This window comes from Hemitrygon akajei, unplaced genomic scaffold (assembly GCF_048418815.1).
Source record: "Hemitrygon akajei unplaced genomic scaffold, sHemAka1.3 Scf000057, whole genome shotgun sequence".
In the NCBI taxonomy this organism is placed as follows: domain Eukaryota; kingdom Metazoa; phylum Chordata; class Chondrichthyes; order Myliobatiformes; family Dasyatidae; genus Hemitrygon; species Hemitrygon akajei.
This window is the reverse complement of record NW_027331943.1, coordinates 543,100-560,699: the sequence shown is the minus strand read 5'-3', so window position 1 is coordinate 560,699 and position 17,600 is coordinate 543,100. Positions and strand designations below refer to the sequence as shown.

General features: G+C 49.4%; 1 protein-coding gene across 1 annotated transcript in view; it reads right to left on the bottom strand.

Moving 5' to 3' along the window:
• Positions 1 to 2,605: 2,605 nt before the first annotated feature.
• The window catches only part of LOC140721524 (NACHT, LRR and PYD domains-containing protein 3-like), a 42,369-nt gene continuing 27,374 nt past the window's right edge, over positions 2,606 to 17,600 (bottom strand). The window contains exons 7-10 of the mRNA XM_073036338.1: positions 14,053 to 15,457; positions 12,471 to 12,557; positions 3,376 to 3,868; positions 2,606 to 2,893 (exon numbers count right to left, since the gene is read on the bottom strand). Of these exons, the coding sequence (XP_072892439.1) occupies positions 2,606 to 2,893; positions 3,376 to 3,868; positions 12,471 to 12,557; positions 14,053 to 15,457 (2,273 nt within the window). The remainder of the gene's footprint in view (positions 2,894 to 3,375; positions 3,869 to 12,470; positions 12,558 to 14,052; positions 15,458 to 17,600) is intronic.

The following is a 17,600-nucleotide window of genomic DNA, read 5'->3' as shown; positions in this document are numbered from 1 at the left end:
CAGTCGCATACGTACACACACCAGCGACTGTACGCCCTCTCCCACTGGGAGACTCAAGACAACTGCAGAGACCCAGTGTTTCCTGTTGCCCCAGAAGAAGTCCACTAACTTCCTCTGCATTCTCGCAACAAACGGGGCAGGAGTGGCCAAGGTGACCATCCGATACCACAACATGGAGGCCACCAGCTGGTTTATGACCACCACCCTGCCTCGATAGGAAAGCACCCTGAGAAGACCTGACCAGCGCCCCAGCCGGGCCATGCATTTCGTCTCCATGTCCTGCCAGTTCGCCAGCCAGGTCTCCCCAGAAGGACTAAGGTAGACTCCCAGATAGAGGAGGTGTCTAGTGCTCCTCTCAAAAGCCCTCATCTCCTCCGGCAAGGAGTCCACCTGCCACTGACCCACTAAGAGTCCGGAACATTTCACCCAGTTGATCCTAGCGGAGGATGCTGCCGAGAAAACTTCTTGGCACTCGCGCATCCTCCGCAGGTCATTGGGATCTGTCATCATGAGGAGTACATCATCGCCGTAGGACGACCTCCATGTCCGGTTCACGCAGAACCAGACCTGTCAGGCTTCGCCGAAGAAGGCTCAGGAATGGCTCGACACAGATCGCGTACAATTGACCAGACATGGGGCACCACTGACGTACTCCTCTCCTGAAGGGAATGGGCGCTGCCAGTGATCCATTGACCTTAACAAGGCACTCTGCGGCAGATAATAGGAGCCGAACTCGGGCCGCAAAGTGTGGTCCGAGCACAAAGGCCTGCAGAGTGCCCACCAGGAAACTGTGGTCTGCCCGGTCAAACGCTTTCTCCTGGTCAAGAGAAAGAAACGCTGCCCGGGACCCAGTCTCCTACTGCAGGTGGAACAGGTCCCGTACTAGGTGGACATTGTCCTGAATGAAGCGGCCCGGGACCGTGTAAGATTGGTCAGGATGGATCACCTGTCTCAGTACTGAACCAAGACGGTTGGCCATTGCCAGGGCGAAGATCTTGTAGTCCGCGCACAAGAGGGAGACCGGGCGCCAGTTCTTTAGCAGGCGGAGGTCTCCCTTCTTGGGCAGTAGGACCACAACAGCTCTCCGCCATGTGAGGGGCATTTCCCCGGTGGCTAGGCTCTCCCCTTGAACAAGGCTGTAATCAACCCCCAGGAGATCCCAAAAAGCCTGATAAAACTCCACACTCAGAACATCTAAGCCAGGGGACTTACCCCTCCGGAGTTGCCGAAGGGCAGTAAACAGCTCCTCCCGAGTCAGGGGAGCGTCCAGACGCGCTGCTTCCTCTGGGCTGACCTTAGGCAAATCTTCCCAGACCTCATTGCACGCCTCTGCATTTGACGGATCTGGTGAGAATAAGGACCGATAGAAAGTGCGGACTTCTTTGATAGTTTCGTCGGGGTCCGTGATGGAGGAGCCATCAGCAGCCGGTAGCTCCACCAGCTGCTTTTGAACTTCCCGCCACTTCTCCAACGAGTAGAAGAAGGGTGAGCCGCGGTCCAAATCTTGCAGCATTTGGATCCGCCACCTCACATATGCTCCTCGGTACTGCTGAAGCTGCAGATTCCTGAGTGCGTCCTTCTTCTCCTGGTATTCCTGCCACATTTCATGGTCTCCACCGGTCGGACCAAGACGGGCCTCTAGGTCAAGCAACGCTGTCTCAAGCAGCTCAGTCTCAGAACCCCGCCTCTTTGTCGACCCCCTAGTGTACTCCCGACATAAAAACCGGATTTGGGCCTTGTCCACATCCCACCACAGCCGTAGGGAGCTGAACTCTCTCCGTCTCTCTCTCCAGGTGGCCCAGAACGCTCGGAATGAATCCCGGAATCGGCTGTCCTCCAGCAGCCTGCTGTTAAAGTGCCAATACCCAGATCCCACCCGAGGGTGCAGAGGAGTAAATACCATGCATACAACGTGAGGATCCGAGCACGACACTGGCCGCATGGAGGACGCCGACACGCGGGAGACATAAGCCCGAGAGATATACAGGCACTCTATCCGGGAACCCCCCTCTCTAGATCTTCTGGAGAAGACGCTAGAGTCGGGGTGAAGATTCCGCCAGCTGTCCACCAAGTCAAAGGAGCCGACTAGCTCCTTTAACTTTTTTGCCGATGCCGGGTCGCGTGGGAGGCCCGAGCGGTCCTCCACCTCGAGGGTACAGTCGAAGTCTCCCCCGAGGATGCCGCAGTCCCCAGGATCAATGGAACTCAGCAAGGTGGACAGCTGACAGAATAGGCGCGTCTGCATCACCCCGCGCCTCGGAGCATACACGTTGATAAAATGCAGCGGTACACTATCCAGGCGCACAGCCAGGTGGAGCAGACGGCCGGGCTCGACATCTTGGACTCCTACAACTTCTGGCCGAAAGGGTGGGGCCAGCAGGATCATCACCCCGCTAGAGTTGGAGCTAAGGTGACTCATGTAGAGCCCGCCCTGCCACTCCAGGAGCCAAGCGGACTCGTCCCCCGGGGTGGTATGGGTTCCCTGCAGGAAACTCACCGCGTATCTCCCATCCCTGAGTACTGAGAGATTGTCATTTCTGCGGAGAGAGCCCCTGCTACCGTTTACATTAAGACTAGCTATGGTAAGTTTCATGTCGGGAGCACACTAGGTGTCAGCACCAGTTCCCTTCCCGCTGAGAGCGGTGGTGCCCTCAGCCGCACTATCCCGAAGAAAACCAAGAATATTCTTTGCTTTCCGGGCCCGACTGCTACCATCGCGACCCTGTGACCCACCATTTCCCGAAGGAGCGAGGCTGCTTTCCACCCTGATGTCTCTCACCAGGTCATCCAGGAAGGATTTCAGCTGCCGTCTGTCGTTCCTGACACAGCATTCCACTTCCTCTTCCCCTTCCGTCTGAGGATGACTCGCAGGGACTTCACCAGCCTCGGCATGCTAGGCCAGCGAAGCGAGGCGAGTTTAGACCGATGCTTTGCACCCACAGAGGAGTGAATGAACTCTCTAATCTCCTCCAGAGGAATCAATGGGGATTTCTCAGGAGAGGTGAGGGGGTCCATTGTCTCGCTATCAAAAGAGTCTCCCTCCAACCCCTCACTGCAGATAGATCCCCCATCTTCAACCTCGTGTGTTCTAATAGGTGGCTGCACTTGTGACCCACACTGCGCAGCGGGTACCTCACTCATACCTTCCCGCTCCACCGTCGCATCAGTCTTATCCACAGTTACGACGATGGAGGGAAAATCCCCAGGGATTCCCTGCAGGCCATTAGTTGATGGGGTCGGCATGCAGAGCTTATCACCCTCCCCAGGAGATAGGCATGAAGGGGACCCCAACAGCTCTGGTCCAAGGGATCCACCGGCAGCCTGATGCTGACAGTGAGAGAGCTTGGTCTCCTCTCCGCCCATATTACTACTTACCTCCAGGGTGGCGCTTCCTGCTGAGTCCTGGGCGGAGGGCTCCAGGTCTGTCTTTGTTGTGCAAACAGGGCTAGAGATAGTTTCCTGCACAACCAAATCACCTACCACAGGACTGGTGGATTCAGGGTTAGACACACCTTCCACCCGGATTCCCACCCCTTTCTTTGACTCCCCCACATCTAGATTCCCTGCCCTCTTGGGGGAACATTCCCTTCTCCTCTTCAAGCCGGAGGAGCACACAGGTGCGGGATTCACCGATGGAGCGTTACTCTCCGCTTCCATCACCCCGTCCGACTGTGCATTTCCCCAAGCCTCCCGCTCCACTTCAGGGCAAATGGGCGTGAGCTCTGCGGTCTCGGGGCCGACTTCTTCATGTGTTTGGACTTCTTCCTCGCTTTCCTTCCCCGCACAGGTTCCACCCCGGTCCTCACCTGGGCCTCCCTGCACGTAGACATAGGACCACCCGCCTGAACCACAGGGGTAGGAGCAGGGACTGAAACAGAGTTAAGAAATGTGGCAGGGGCAGGGACAGGTGTAGGCGCAGGAATGGGATCGGGGAAGAGGTAGCTGGGGCACTGGTGCCCGAAGTGGACTCCCTAGGGTTTCGGGTGTTAGGACAGTCCTTCCGAAAGTGTCCCACCTCCCCGCACGCATGGCACCGTGGGTGCTCAGAGCTCCAATACACCTGATAATCTACCCCCTCGTGCCGGACAGTAAACCGGCCCTCAACATCGTCCTCTCTTTCCAGCTGCATGAATACCTGTCGCCGGAAAGAGATTCTTAAATTTGTGTCTGATGGCAGTTATCTATGATCTTACTTGCCCTAAGTGTGCTAGTGCGGGAAGCAGGCCCTCGTTGGGGATGAAAGGCTTTACGTGACCGAGGACGATGAGTTGTGTGGGAGCTGTCACCAGCTCGATCTGTAAAAAGATGTTCTCCACCGTGATCGCTCTATTGAGGGCTCGATGCACCAACTCATCATTCCTCAGATAAAACACTGCTTCCCGAACTCTTTCTCAGTGGCAAAAAGACCATCTCTCCCCAACAAGTCTTCCATAGCCTCCAGAGTAGTTCCAGGACGCAAAATACATTGCACCCCGCGATCCACTTTCACCGACCGAAACGGCGTTGTCCGAGTCTGGAGTTTTTCCTCGATTTCTCCCAGCTCAGTTAGAAAAGCTCCACGCTATGTCTGACACCAGGAATGTGTAAAGGTACGATGCAGAGGTGGATTCACTCTGTGTCGCACCCCGGCAGTGCGTGTTTGGACGGCGTGGAGGCAGCTTCACTCTGTATCTGACCCCGACAGTGTGTGAGGGACGCTGCGGAGGGAGTTTCACTCTGTTTCTGACCCTGGAAGTGTGTAATGGGAGCCGATATTCCCTCCTTTTGCACTCAGGACGTAAGTCAAATCTCATCTGACATTACAGTCGATTTTAACTGTCTGCGGGGGCAGTTAGTTCCAATGGGCGTAGTGTGGAGGTCAGATACTTGGGCACCCAGACTCTGCAAGTCTGACGTCGCTCAGCCTGGAGCTCAGAACAATTATAATCATATATCAATTACAGCACGGAAACAAGTCATCTCGGCCCTTCTAGACCGTGCCGAATGCTTGCTCTCACCTAGTACCACTGACCCGCACTCAGCCCATAACTCTCCATTCCTTTCCTGTCCATATACCTATCCAATTTTATTTTAAATGACAATACCGAACCTGCCTCTACCACTTCAACTGGAAGCTCGTTCCACACAGCTACCACTCTCTGAGTAAAGAAGTTCACCCTCGTGTTACCCTTAAACTTTTGCCCCCTAACTCTCAACTCATGTCCTCTTGTTTGAATCTCCCCTACTCTCAATGGAAAAAGCCTATCCACGTCAACTCTATCTATCCCCCTCATAATATTAAATACCTCTATCAAGTCCCCACTCAACCCTCTATGCTCTGAAGAATAAAGACCTAACTTGTTCAACCTTTCTCTGTAACTTAGGTGCTGAAACCCAGGTAACATTCTAGTAAATCTCCTCTGTACTCTCTCTATTTTGTTGACATCTTTCCTATAATCCGGTGACCAGAACTGTACACATTATTCCAAATTTGGCCTCAGCAATGCCTTGTACAATTTTAACATTACATCCCAACTCCTATACTCAATGCTCTGATTTATAAAGGCCAGCATACCAAAAGTTTTCTTCACCACCCTATCCACATGACATTCCACCTTCAGGGAACTATGCATCATTCCCCAATGCACTACCATTTATTTCAGTTCATCAGGTGCAGGGAGCAGCAGTAACCCCATGTCACTGTTTCTCCTCTAATGACACTCAAGTCCGAAACCAAGAATACCTGACGCCGGAGTTCGGTGGAGATGAGATCCTGGGTTCCCAGACTCTGCCAGTCCGACCTCCCTTAGCCTGCTATGTCAGTGTGAGGAGCTCCGACCCACTGTTGCAGATAAACTCGAATAAAACTCGAATAAGCTCAAATAAAACTCGAGTCCGGCACCAGGACAGGAAGTTACAGCGGTTTATTGATTTCATCATGCAAATGTAAATTAAACAATGTGTGAGCTGCTGACGTGCGGGAATAAATAAGCTGCTCCCGACTCACTCACAGTCACACACAATTAACTGACCGGCGACAACGAGTGACCGGTTGAATAATCAGTCCCGTTTCTCACCGTCACTCTGCATCGGGGAACCGATGATTATAAAGTCACACTTCAGGGCCGTGTCCGGGGCAGATCCAGGGTCACTGCCGAGGGATTTGTCAATTTAACATCATTATATCGGCCAGACTGCCGAATGCACCGTCCTCAGCAAAGGGAGCAAAAGGATGCTCTCCCAAGATAATCCCACCCCTGGACACCAGTGTCACAGACTGAAACCCGGACCCCGGGCTCGTCCTTGTCTGTGTAAGTCACACGTGGGGGAGTCTCGAACCTGCACATAGGCGGAAGCTGCACAGCTGGACGTCTTCCGATGTCACCGTTCTCGAGATTGAAGCCGGTTCCGTTATAACCGTTAGGAATAACCACCGGCGCGCGGCCATTAAAGGTACGGACGACAGTTAAAGGGGAGGGCGGGTGTTAAAAGTGAGGGGGGAGTTTCAAGAGGAGGGGGAATATCGGCCAAAGTATCCTGATCCCGCGGGCGGGCATGTTCACACATTCAGTTGTTCAGATCCACTGTCAGTCCGGGTTTGGGTTCCTGCAGAGATCTCAGTTCATTCCTCCTGGTCTCAGTGAATAGATTGCCCCATAGCCTGAAAGAGATGGAAGAATAAAGATGAAATAAACAGATTACACAACAGTGTCAGTAACAGCGGACCGGGGTTAATGTTTCAACAACACTCACAGACAAATATCACCAGAAAACCCACGGATCCGCTGACATTTTATCGCATTGAAAATTAACACAAACACTCACCGGATCCGCTCCAGACTCGGGAGGGTCAGTATGAGGCGGCGGAGAGCGGGGACAGATCGGTCTGTCAGCGAGTTGTATCCCAGGTCCAGCCACGTCAGTGATGGGTTTGTACTGAGAGCGGAAACGAGATCCTCAGCACCAGAATCTGTGAGACCGACATTCCACATCCTGGAGATGAGAGAGAGTGAGGGTGAAGGACACAGAGAGACAGGAGACGGTACAAATCCCCAGTGTTTATCAGTAACACAATTACTGATTTTTTTTTCTTCAGCACGACTGCGCAAGTCGGCCAGTGAGAACAGCGAGAAGAGTTTAAAAGGAAGACAAATTTACAGAGCGAGCGTCAGAGGAGCGGGAGACAGAGTAGAAAGGCTTTGGCTCAACCGGGCTTCGGCGATAAAGGGTCGAGGCGAGGAAGGTTATCTGTTTACAACACAGAGAGAGAGTATGTGTGTGAGGCTGGTTTTCTGTGCTCGGTGTCAGCTGTGGGAGATCCTGGAGACTCCCAGCCTCCCGGACGGCAACATCTGCACCCGGTGTGTCGAGCTGCAGCTCCTTAGGGACCGAGTTAGGGAACTGGAGATGCAGCTCGATGACCTTCGTCTGGTCAGGGAGAGCGAGGAGGTGATAGAGAGGAGTTATAGGCAGGTGGTCACACCGGAGCCACGGGAGACTGAAGAAGTGGGTGACAGTCAGGAGAGGGAAGGGCAAGAAGCAGGGACTAGAGAATATCCCTGTGGCTGTACCCCTTGACAATAAGTACTCCCGTTCGAGTACTGCTGGAGGGGTCGGCCTATGGGGAGGGGGTTAGTGGGAAGCAACAGAGTCCTTGTGGCTCAGAAGGGTAGGGAAGGGAAGAGGAAGGCAGTAGTGATAGGGGACTCTATAGTTAGGAGGTTAGACAGGCAATTCTGTGGACGCAGGAAAAAAACGCGGATGGCAGTTTGCCTCCCAGGTGCCAGGGTCCGGGATGTTTCAGATCGGGTCCAAGATATCCTGCGGTGGGAGGGAGAACAGGTCGTGTACATATTGGTACCAATAACATAGGTAGGAAAAGGGAAGAGGTTCTGAAAACAGAGGGCAGTGTGTTAGGAAGTAAGTTGCGAAGCAGGACTGCAAAGGTAGTAATCTCCGGATTACTACCTGTGCCACGTGACAGTGAGAATAGGAATAGGAAGAGGTGCGGGATAAATGCGTGGCTGAGGGATTGGAGCAGGGAGCAAGGATTCAGATTTCTGGATCATTGGGACCTCTTCTGGGGCGGGTGTAACCTGTATAAAAAGGACTTGAATTCCTGGGGAACCGATATCCTGGTGGGGAGGTTTGCTAAAGCTACTGAGGAGAGTTTAAACTAGAATTGTTGGGGAGTGGGAACCGAACTGATGTAACGGAGGAAAGGGAGGTTGGCTCACAAACAGAGACAATTTGGAGACAGTGCGAGGGGGAGGATGGGCAAGTGATAGAGAAGGGACGCACTCAGATCGATGGTTTGAGATATGTCTATTTTAATGCCAGGAGTATGATGGATAAAGCGGATGAGCTTAGAGTATGGATCAGCACTTGGAGATATGATGTTGTGCTCAGTACAGAAACTAGGATGGCTCAGGGGCAGGAATGGCTACTTTGAGTGCCAGGCTTTAATTGTTCCAGAAAGGACAGTGAGGGAGGCAAATGAGGTGGGTGTGTGGCACTGTTGATCAGAGATGGTGTCACGGCTGCGGAGAAGGAAGAAATCATGGAGGGAATGTCTACGGGGTCTTTGGGTGGAGGTTTGAAACAGGAAGGGGTCAATAACTCTACTTGGTGTTTTGTATAGTCCACCCAACGGTAACAGGGACATCGTGGAGCAGATAGAGAGACAGATTCGGGAAAGGAGTAATAATAACAGGGTTGTTGTAGTGGGGGATTTTAATTTCCCAAATATTGATTGGCATCTCCCCAAAGCGAGGGGTTTAGATGGGGTGGAGTTTCTTAGGTCTGTTCAGGAAGGTTTCTTGACACAGTATGTAGATCAGCCTACAAGAGGAGAGGCTGTATTTGATTTGGTATTGGGAAATGAACCTGGTCAGGTGTCAGGTCTCTCAGTGGGAGAACATTTTGGAGATAGTGATCACAATTCTCTCTCTTTTACCACAGCATTTTAGAGAGATAGGAACAGGCAAGTTAGGAAACCTTTAATTGGAGTGAGGGGAACTAAGAGGCTATCAGGCAGGAACTTGTAAGAATAAATTGGAAACAAATGTCCTCAGGGAAACGGACCGAAGAAATGTAGAAAATGTTCAAGGGATATTTGCGTGGGGTTCTGAGTAGGTACATTCCAATGAGACATGGAAAGGACGGTAGGGTACAAGATCCGTGATGTACAAAGGCTGTTGTAAATCTAGTCAAGAAAAAAAGAAGAGCTTACGAAAGTTTCAAAGAACTAGGTAATGATATGAATCTGGAAGACTGTAAGGCTAGCAGGAAGGAGTTAAAGAATGAAATTAGGAGAGCCAGAAGGGGCCATGAGAAGGCATTGGCGGACAGGATTAAGGAAAACCCCAAGGCACTCTGCAAGTATGTGAAGAGCAAGAGGATAAGATGTGAGAGAATAGGACCAAACAAGTGTGACAATGGAAAAGTGGTATGTAACCGGAGGAAGTAGCGAAGGTATTTAATGAGTCATTTGCTTCAGTATTCATGACGGAAAAGGATTTTGGCGATTGTAGGGATGCTTTGCTATGGACTGAAAAGCTTGAGAATGTCGATATTAAAAAAGAGGATGTGCTTCAGGTTTTGGAAAGCATCATGTTGGATGTCACCGGGACATGACGGGATGTACCCCAGGCTACTGTGGGAAGTGAGGGAGGTGATTACTGAACCTCTGGCAATGATCTTTGCATCATCAATGAGGACATGAGAGGTTGTGGAGGATTGGAGGGTTGCGGATGTGGTTCCCTTATTCGTGAAAGCGAGTAGGTATAGCCCAGGAAATGAAAGGCTTCTGAAGCTTACGTCAGTGGTTGGTAGGTTAATAGACAAGATCATCTGAGTTAGGATTTATGAACATCTGGAGAGGCAAAATATGATTAGGAATAGTCAGCATGGCTTTGTCAAAGGCAGGTCGTGCCTTACCAGTCTGACTGAATTTTTTGAGGATATGACTAAACACATTGATGAAGGTAGAGCAGTAGATGTAGTGTATATGGATTTCAGCAAGACATTTGATAAGGTACCCCAAGCAAGGCTTATTGAGAAAGAAAGGAGGCATGGGATCCAAGGGTACATTGCTTTGTGGATCCAGAACTAGCTTGCCCACAGAAGGCAAAGAGTGGTTGTAGATGGGTCATATTCTGCATGGAGGCTGATGACCAGTGGTGTGCCTCAGGGATCTGTTCTGGGACCCTTACTCTTTGTGTTTTTTATAAATAACCTGGATGAAGAAGTGGAGGGATGGGTTAGTAAATTTGCTGATGACACAAAGGTTGGAGGTATTGTGGATAGTGTGGAGGGCTCTCAGAAGTTACATCAGGACATTGATAGGATGCACAACTGGGCTGAGAAGTGGCAGATGGAGTTCCAGCCAGATCAGTGTGAGGTGGTTCATTTTGGTAGCTCAATTATGATGGCGGAATATAGTACAGGTAGACCCCGAGTTACTTACGACCGACTTACGGACAACTCGTACTTATGACCCGAGGAAGGAGAATGCCGTCCGCCATCTTAAGTTGGATCGTGACGCCGTCCGCTATTTTAAGTCGGATCGCGACGCCGTACGCCATTTTAAGTTGTTGCCGTTGACACTGTGTTGAGTGTTCAACTTTGTAGTTGACAAATTTTCTTTAGTAATATTCACACTGACCTCCCCCCCCCCCCCCGCCCCCCTCCACCGTTCCGGTCGGCTGGTGGCGCAGTGAGATGAGCGCCGGGCTCGATAACGGAGGTTCGATGCAGTGACAGACCACTCCGGTCCCGGGTTGATGTCGATCCAGTGACTCCGGTACCATCCGTGTCGGGTTCATGTCGAGCTCTTTATGCGACCTCGTAAAAAAAAACACTGCCACCTCCAGTTTAAATACCCACGCGAAATATTGTGGAGAATCAAATACCCAAGCCCAGCACAACCCCCACCTGTCCCATTTATCCTGTCTCAGATCTCTGGACCCGCCGCCCGCAGTGTTTCTGTTCCATTGACGGGAGGCAATTGCGATTGAAAATAAAGTGGAAATAAAAAAAAGTTTGGAAAAAGGTGAAACGCCATTTCTCATTGGAAAAGCGTAAGGCTACAGTCGGTCAACGATCAGAAAAATTTATAGGATAAAGTGAGAATAATGCAGCATGTGAAAATCCCTGCCCTGATGAAAGCTACAATTATTACGAAGCAACGCAGTGGGTTAATTATTGGAATACACACGTTTCTTAATTGTTTTATATGCATAGAAAGGTAAAATATATACTATATCCTAAGTCAAACGTTTAACGATCTGACGCTAAATAATACCGGATATACTTGTTCCAATTTACGTACAAATTCGACAATGACAGACTCAGGAACGGAACTCGTACGTAACTCGGGGACTGCCTGTATTAATGATAAGGCTCTTGGCAGTGTGGAAGATCAGAGGGATCTTGGGGTCCCTCAAACAGGGATGCTCAAAGCAGCTACGCAGGTTGTCTCTGTGGCACATGGTGTATTGGCCATCATCAATTGTGGGATTGAGTTTAAGAGCCGAGAGGTAGTGTTGCATCTATATAGGACTTTACTCCGATCCCACTTGGAGATCTGTGCTCAGTTCTGGTCGCCTCACAACAGGAAGTACGTGGAAACTACAGAAATAGTGCAGAGGAGATTTACAAGGATGTTGCCTGGATTGGAAAGCATGCCTTATGAGAATAGGTTGAGTAAATTCGGAGGATGAGAGGTGACCTGTTGGAGGTGTACAAGGTAATGAGAGGCATTGATCGTGTGGATAGTCAGAGCTTTTTGCCAGGGCTAAAATGGCGAGCACGAGAGGGCATAATTTTAAGGTGCTTGGGAGTAGGTACAGAGGAGAGGTCAGGGACAAGATTTTACACAGAGAGCGGTGAGTGTGTGGGAGGGGCTGCCGGTGACGGTGGTGGAGGCGGATACAATAAGGTCTTTAAGAGACTGCTGGATGGCTACATGGAGCTCAGAAAAATGGAGGATTTTGGGTAAACCCTAGGTCGTCACAATGTACATGTTCGGCACAGATTTGTGGGCCGAAGGGTCTGTATTGTGCTCTTGGTTTTCTATGTTTTTTTGTTTCTACTGATCACATTAATGTTCAGTGTCAGACACCCAGTGACTGTAAACACAATCTCCCACAGTCTGGTACTTACCACAGTTTCTGTATTTTACACTCCGGTTTCCTCAGACCCACAGACACCAGTTTCACTCCTGAATCTCCCAATTTATTATTACTCAGCTCCAACTCCATGAGTAATAGATTTGTACTGAGAGCGGAGGCGAGATCCTCGGCACCAGAAACTGTGAGACCGACACACCTCAGTCTGGAGATGAGAGAGAGTGAGGGTGAAGGACGCAGAGAGACAGGAGACGGTACAAATCCCCAGTGTTTATCAGTAACACAATTAATGATCACATTAATGTTCAGTGTCAGACACCCAGTGACTTTAAATTCAATCTCCCACGGTCTGGTACTTACCCCAGTTTCTGTATTTTACACCTAGGGTTCCCCAGAATCGCAGACAGGAGTTTAACTTCTGAATCTCCCAGTTTAGTCGACCCAAGGCTAAACACAAACAGACAAATTGATGAACAAAGTGATTCAAACAATCGGTCTGAGAGAATTTCTCTCACTGGGATATTTCAAGAAACATTAAACCCTTCAGTAAATCACTGATCGGAGATCCCATCACTGTCAATGTCCCTCACTGACCAGCGCCTGGGTATTCACAGAATGTCAGTAATTTAGTCTGTCGGTGCGACCCTGTAAATTCCACATATTCTGTCCCATTCCCCAATGGTTAGAAAAGTGTTTCTGATGTGAGGGGGCCGGGAGAGGCAGGGATGAAGGATGGGAGTAAGTCCCACAGTGAGGAAGATTTGTGAATGGGGAAGTGTCGATGGGAGATGGTGGAAGATCCCCCACCTGAGGAAAAGGGATAGGAAGACAGAATCTGCAGGATGAAGGGGGATGGGGATGAGAGATCCCTCAGGAGGAAGGAGTTGGGGAAGAGAGAACCCTCAGGAGGAAGTGGGACGGCGATGAGAGGTCCCACAGGAGGAAGTGGATTGGGGATGAGAAGACCCACAGCAGTATACCGATGGGAAAAGATAATCCAATAAAATGAGATGATCCAGAAATAGATTGCAAGGGAGTGGTGCGTCTGAACTGAGGCCCACAATCAGGAGAGGAGATGCACCCACGGGGTCTGGGTATCTGGTAGTGAGCACAGTCATACAGTGGGACTGATGGTGATTGTCACACAAGGGGAAAGGCAGAGAGGACAATTTCACAATGGTATTTCTTTCGTTCTCACTGGGACAGTCTGCTGACGGTCTCTTGTCCCTCACCAGGAAAGGGGTGTGAATCTCTGACCCACCTGCTGCAGTCAGTGTCAGTCTGGGTGTCAGTAACAGTGAGAAGGAACATTGTCAATGGACGTGTCACAGGCAGCGAGAAACACGGCCATTCCTGTGATTTACTACCATTAAACCAATGGCCGTTGTTCACTGATCTGATGAAGTCTCCAACATCACTTCACAAGGAACCACAGAACCCTATCGTCCTTGGGGAATCACTGACCGATCCCCTGTTGATTTGTCACAATTCCTCACAATCTGATTTATTAATGATTTACCCAAATCCCTTTACATTGAAACAACACAATGGAACAGTTTCACAGTTCACAGTGAGAGATAAATCAAGTTACCTCAACTCCTGGCACTTGTGCAGCCCGGGTCTCAACCGCTGGATTCCTTCACACTGAATGTGGCAGCCCTGCAGGTCGAGGTGTTTCATTGTATCACAGAGTACGATGACATGTGACAGGACCGCGCAGTCAATCGGGGTCAGTGTCATTCCATTGAATGAAAGTGTTTCCACAGAACCCAATGTGTCCTGAGCCAGTCCACGATTCTGAGACTCAAATAGGTAGTGCAATGTGTTCAGGAGGCTCCTTTTACCAGCTTCACTCCATGCGTTTCCAATCTGACGATTAACCTCCTCCTTCACCCAGTCAATCACCCGGCAGGTTGTTTGATGAGGAAATGGACCCAGAAACTTCTCCAGTCCCCGAGCTGTCATTGGCGAGGAGAGACCAGCAACAAAACGAAGGAACAACTCAAATCGCCCATCTGTCGTGCTGTGGACTTCAGTGTGGAATTTCAGGATATCCCCGGGATGTGGATTCAGGAATTGTGCGACTGCAGCTACAAACTCTTGGATGGTGAGATGTGGGAATGTGTACTCCACACTCCGGGCAGAATCCTTTCTCTCCAAAAGTTCCATCAGGAACCCGGACAAAAACTGGGAAGGCTGCAGATCGTTCTTGATCAAATCTCCATCTGTAAACACAATCTTCCTCTCGGACACTCCTCTGAAGGCCATCTGACCAACCCTGAGTAACACATCACGGGGGTTCTCAATCTCACGGCCGTGGTTTTTCAGGATGTTGTAAATATAGTAGGAGTACAGTTGGGTGTTAGTCTTGGGAATTCGCTGCGGGTCCCGGACTCTTTGTGTGAAGAAGGGGCCCAGTGCCAGAGCGAGGATCCAGCAGTAGGAGGGTTTGTAGCTCATTGTGTACAGGATCTCGTTCTCCTCCACGTGTTTGAAAACAGCTGCCGCCACTGTCTGATCTTCAAAATACCTGATGAAATATTCCTTCCGTTCCTCACCAACAAATCCCAGGATTTCAGTCCAGACACTGATATCAGCCTTTTCCAATAAACGTAAAGCAGTGGGGCGGGTGGTCACCAGCACTGAACACCCTGGGAGCAGCTTGCCCTGGATTAAACTGTACACAATGTCCGACACTTCACACCACCACTCGGGATCTGGGCACTGGTGTTTGGGTTCTGTATCTCTGCGACTGTCAGCAAAATCGATTCCGTGTTTGAATTCATCCAAACCATCGAATATAAACAGCAATCCCTCTGGGTTCTTCCAGACCTCTCTCAGGATATTCCCAAAGTAAGGATACTGATCCAGAACCAGTTCCTTCAGGTTTATTCTACAGTTAATGGAGTTTAAATCTCGGAATTGGAAACTGAAGACAAACTGGAATTGTTGGTATATTTTCCCTGTGGCCCAGTCATAAACAATCTTTTGTAACATCGTGGTTTTCCCGATTCCTGATACTCCGACCACTGCTGCGGAGACGCCGGATTTGTTACCAAAGGCAGAATTTTTCAATCTTTGAACAAAACTCTTCTTGAATATCTGATCAGTCCGGATTTTTTCCAGCTCCCCGCGGAGATGTTTCTGTCTCCACTCCTCGTGGTCTCTGCCTCTTGCCAGCAGCTCATGTTCCACCAGTGTCCGATCTCGAACAGTAGAAATGACCGTGAGCTCAGCGTATCGATCAACCAGCTGGAAAACCTTCACCTTCTCCCTCATCAGGATCGTGTTCACTCTCAGTGTTTCAGTTTGTGCCCGTAGAGTCTCCATGTGTTTCTGTCGAACATCTGAGGACGGACAGAAATAGGTTGTCAATGATCTGATGAACACGGAACACTCACGTATTTCCCATAGTAATAAGAACTTTTTAAAGAGGTTGTTTGGGTGAAATTAAGAGCTCAGAGACAGAGTGTCTGAAAATGAATGATGGCACAGAAACATTTCTAATCTAATTCAGATTCGCTGTTAATAGCTCAGCTCTCCCCGCTATTCATAGTTTGCAGATTTCCCGGTGTCTCCTATTCTCTGAGGAGCTGGTACATGAACTCAGGCAATGCACCCCCACCATATTCACAATATCCTGAAAAGGGAGGGTGCGCAGCCAGAAGTCGTGGCACATATTGTTACCAACGACATAGGAAAAGAAAGGGAGCGTGTCTGGAAAACAGATAGGAGATAGGAAGGAAGCTGAGAAGCTGAAACTCAATCATAGTAATCTCGGGATTACTTTCTGTTTCCACGACAGTGAAGATAGGAATAGGATGAGCTGGCAGATAATTGGCTGAAAAATTGCAGCATGGGTCAGGGATTCAGGTTTTCGGATAATTGGGACAACCTCTGGGACAGGCGTGCCCTGTAGAAAACGGACATATTTCTCGTATCCGAGGGGGAGCAATATTCCTGCAGGCAGATTTACTGTAGCTGTTGGGTGTGTTTTACACTAATATGGCAGGGGATTGGGAACCAGGATGACTGAGCTGAGGATGAACCAGCAGGTTGACAAGTAGATGATGAGTGTAACAAGAATGTAAGGAAGGACAAGCTCATGATTGGGTTCAGATATAGACGGATCGAAGTGTTGAATTGTACCACAGAGGCAAAATTGAAAGGGCGCAGATGCAAACGGAAGGTGTTGTATTTAAATGTGCTTTGCATTCGGAACAAGGTGGACGAACACTTGGTGCAATTATATATTGGTCGGTATGATTTTGTGGGCGTCACTGAGTCGTGGCTGAATGAAGGACATAGTTGGGAGCTTAACGTTAAAGGATATTCTTTGTATCGAACGGACAAGCAGGACGACATAGGAGGTCGTGTGGTTCTATTGGTTCAAGATGGAATTACATCTTTAGGAAGAGGTGACATGGGGTCAGAGAATGCTGAATCTTTGTGGGTGGAGATACGAAATTACGAGGGTAAAAAAAAACATTATTGGACTCATATATAGACCTCCAAATAGTAGCCAAGATGTGGGGTTGAGATCGCAAAGGGAGCTGGAAAAGGCATGTAATAAAGCTAATGACACAATTATAATGGGGGACTTTAATATTCAAGGGGAATAAGGAAATCACCCATACTTAAGGTGTAGGATCACAAATGATGGAATTTATTGAATACCTATAAGATGGCTTTGGAGAGCAACTTGTGCTTGAGACTGCTCGGGGAAGGGCTATCTTAGATTGGGTTGTATAATAATTAGTGAGCTTAATATAAAGGAGCCTTTAGGAGATATTGAATTCATTCTGCAATTTGAGAGGGAGAAGCATAACTTACATGTATCAGTATCACAATGGAATAAAACGAATTATAGAGGCATGAGAGAGGAGCTTGCACTGGTGGACTAGAGAGGATACTAGTGGGGGTGACGGCAGTGCAGAGATGACTGAAGTTTCTGGGAATAGTTCACAAGGCGCAGGATAGATGTGGCCCACAGAGGAAGAAGTTCTGAAATGGCAGGTGCAGGCAACCGTGGTTGACAAAGGAAGTTAAGGATGGCATAAAAGCCAAGGAAGGGGCATATAAGCTAGCAAAAGTGAGTGGAAAGTTGGATGAATGGAAAACTTTTAAAATCCATCATGGCAACAAAACGAGCTACCAGAGGGAAAAGATGAAATATGAGGGCAGCCCAGTCAATAGTATAAAGCAGGAGAATAGACGCTTTTTTCAGTCATATGAAGAGTGGCGGTGTGCAGTGGTCTGCGAGTGACGGGCAGTAGGAGTGAGTGCCATAACTATGACAAAACAAAAAGTGTTCGGCATACTGAAACGTCTTAAGGTGAATAAGTCTCCTGGACCATATTGACTACATCCCAGAGCCTTGAGAGAGGTTGCCTGAGAGATGCAGATGCGTTGGTCATGATCTTTCAAGAATTACTGGAGGATTGCAAATATCACTCCACTCTTTCAGAAGGGAGGAAGGCATAAAAAAAG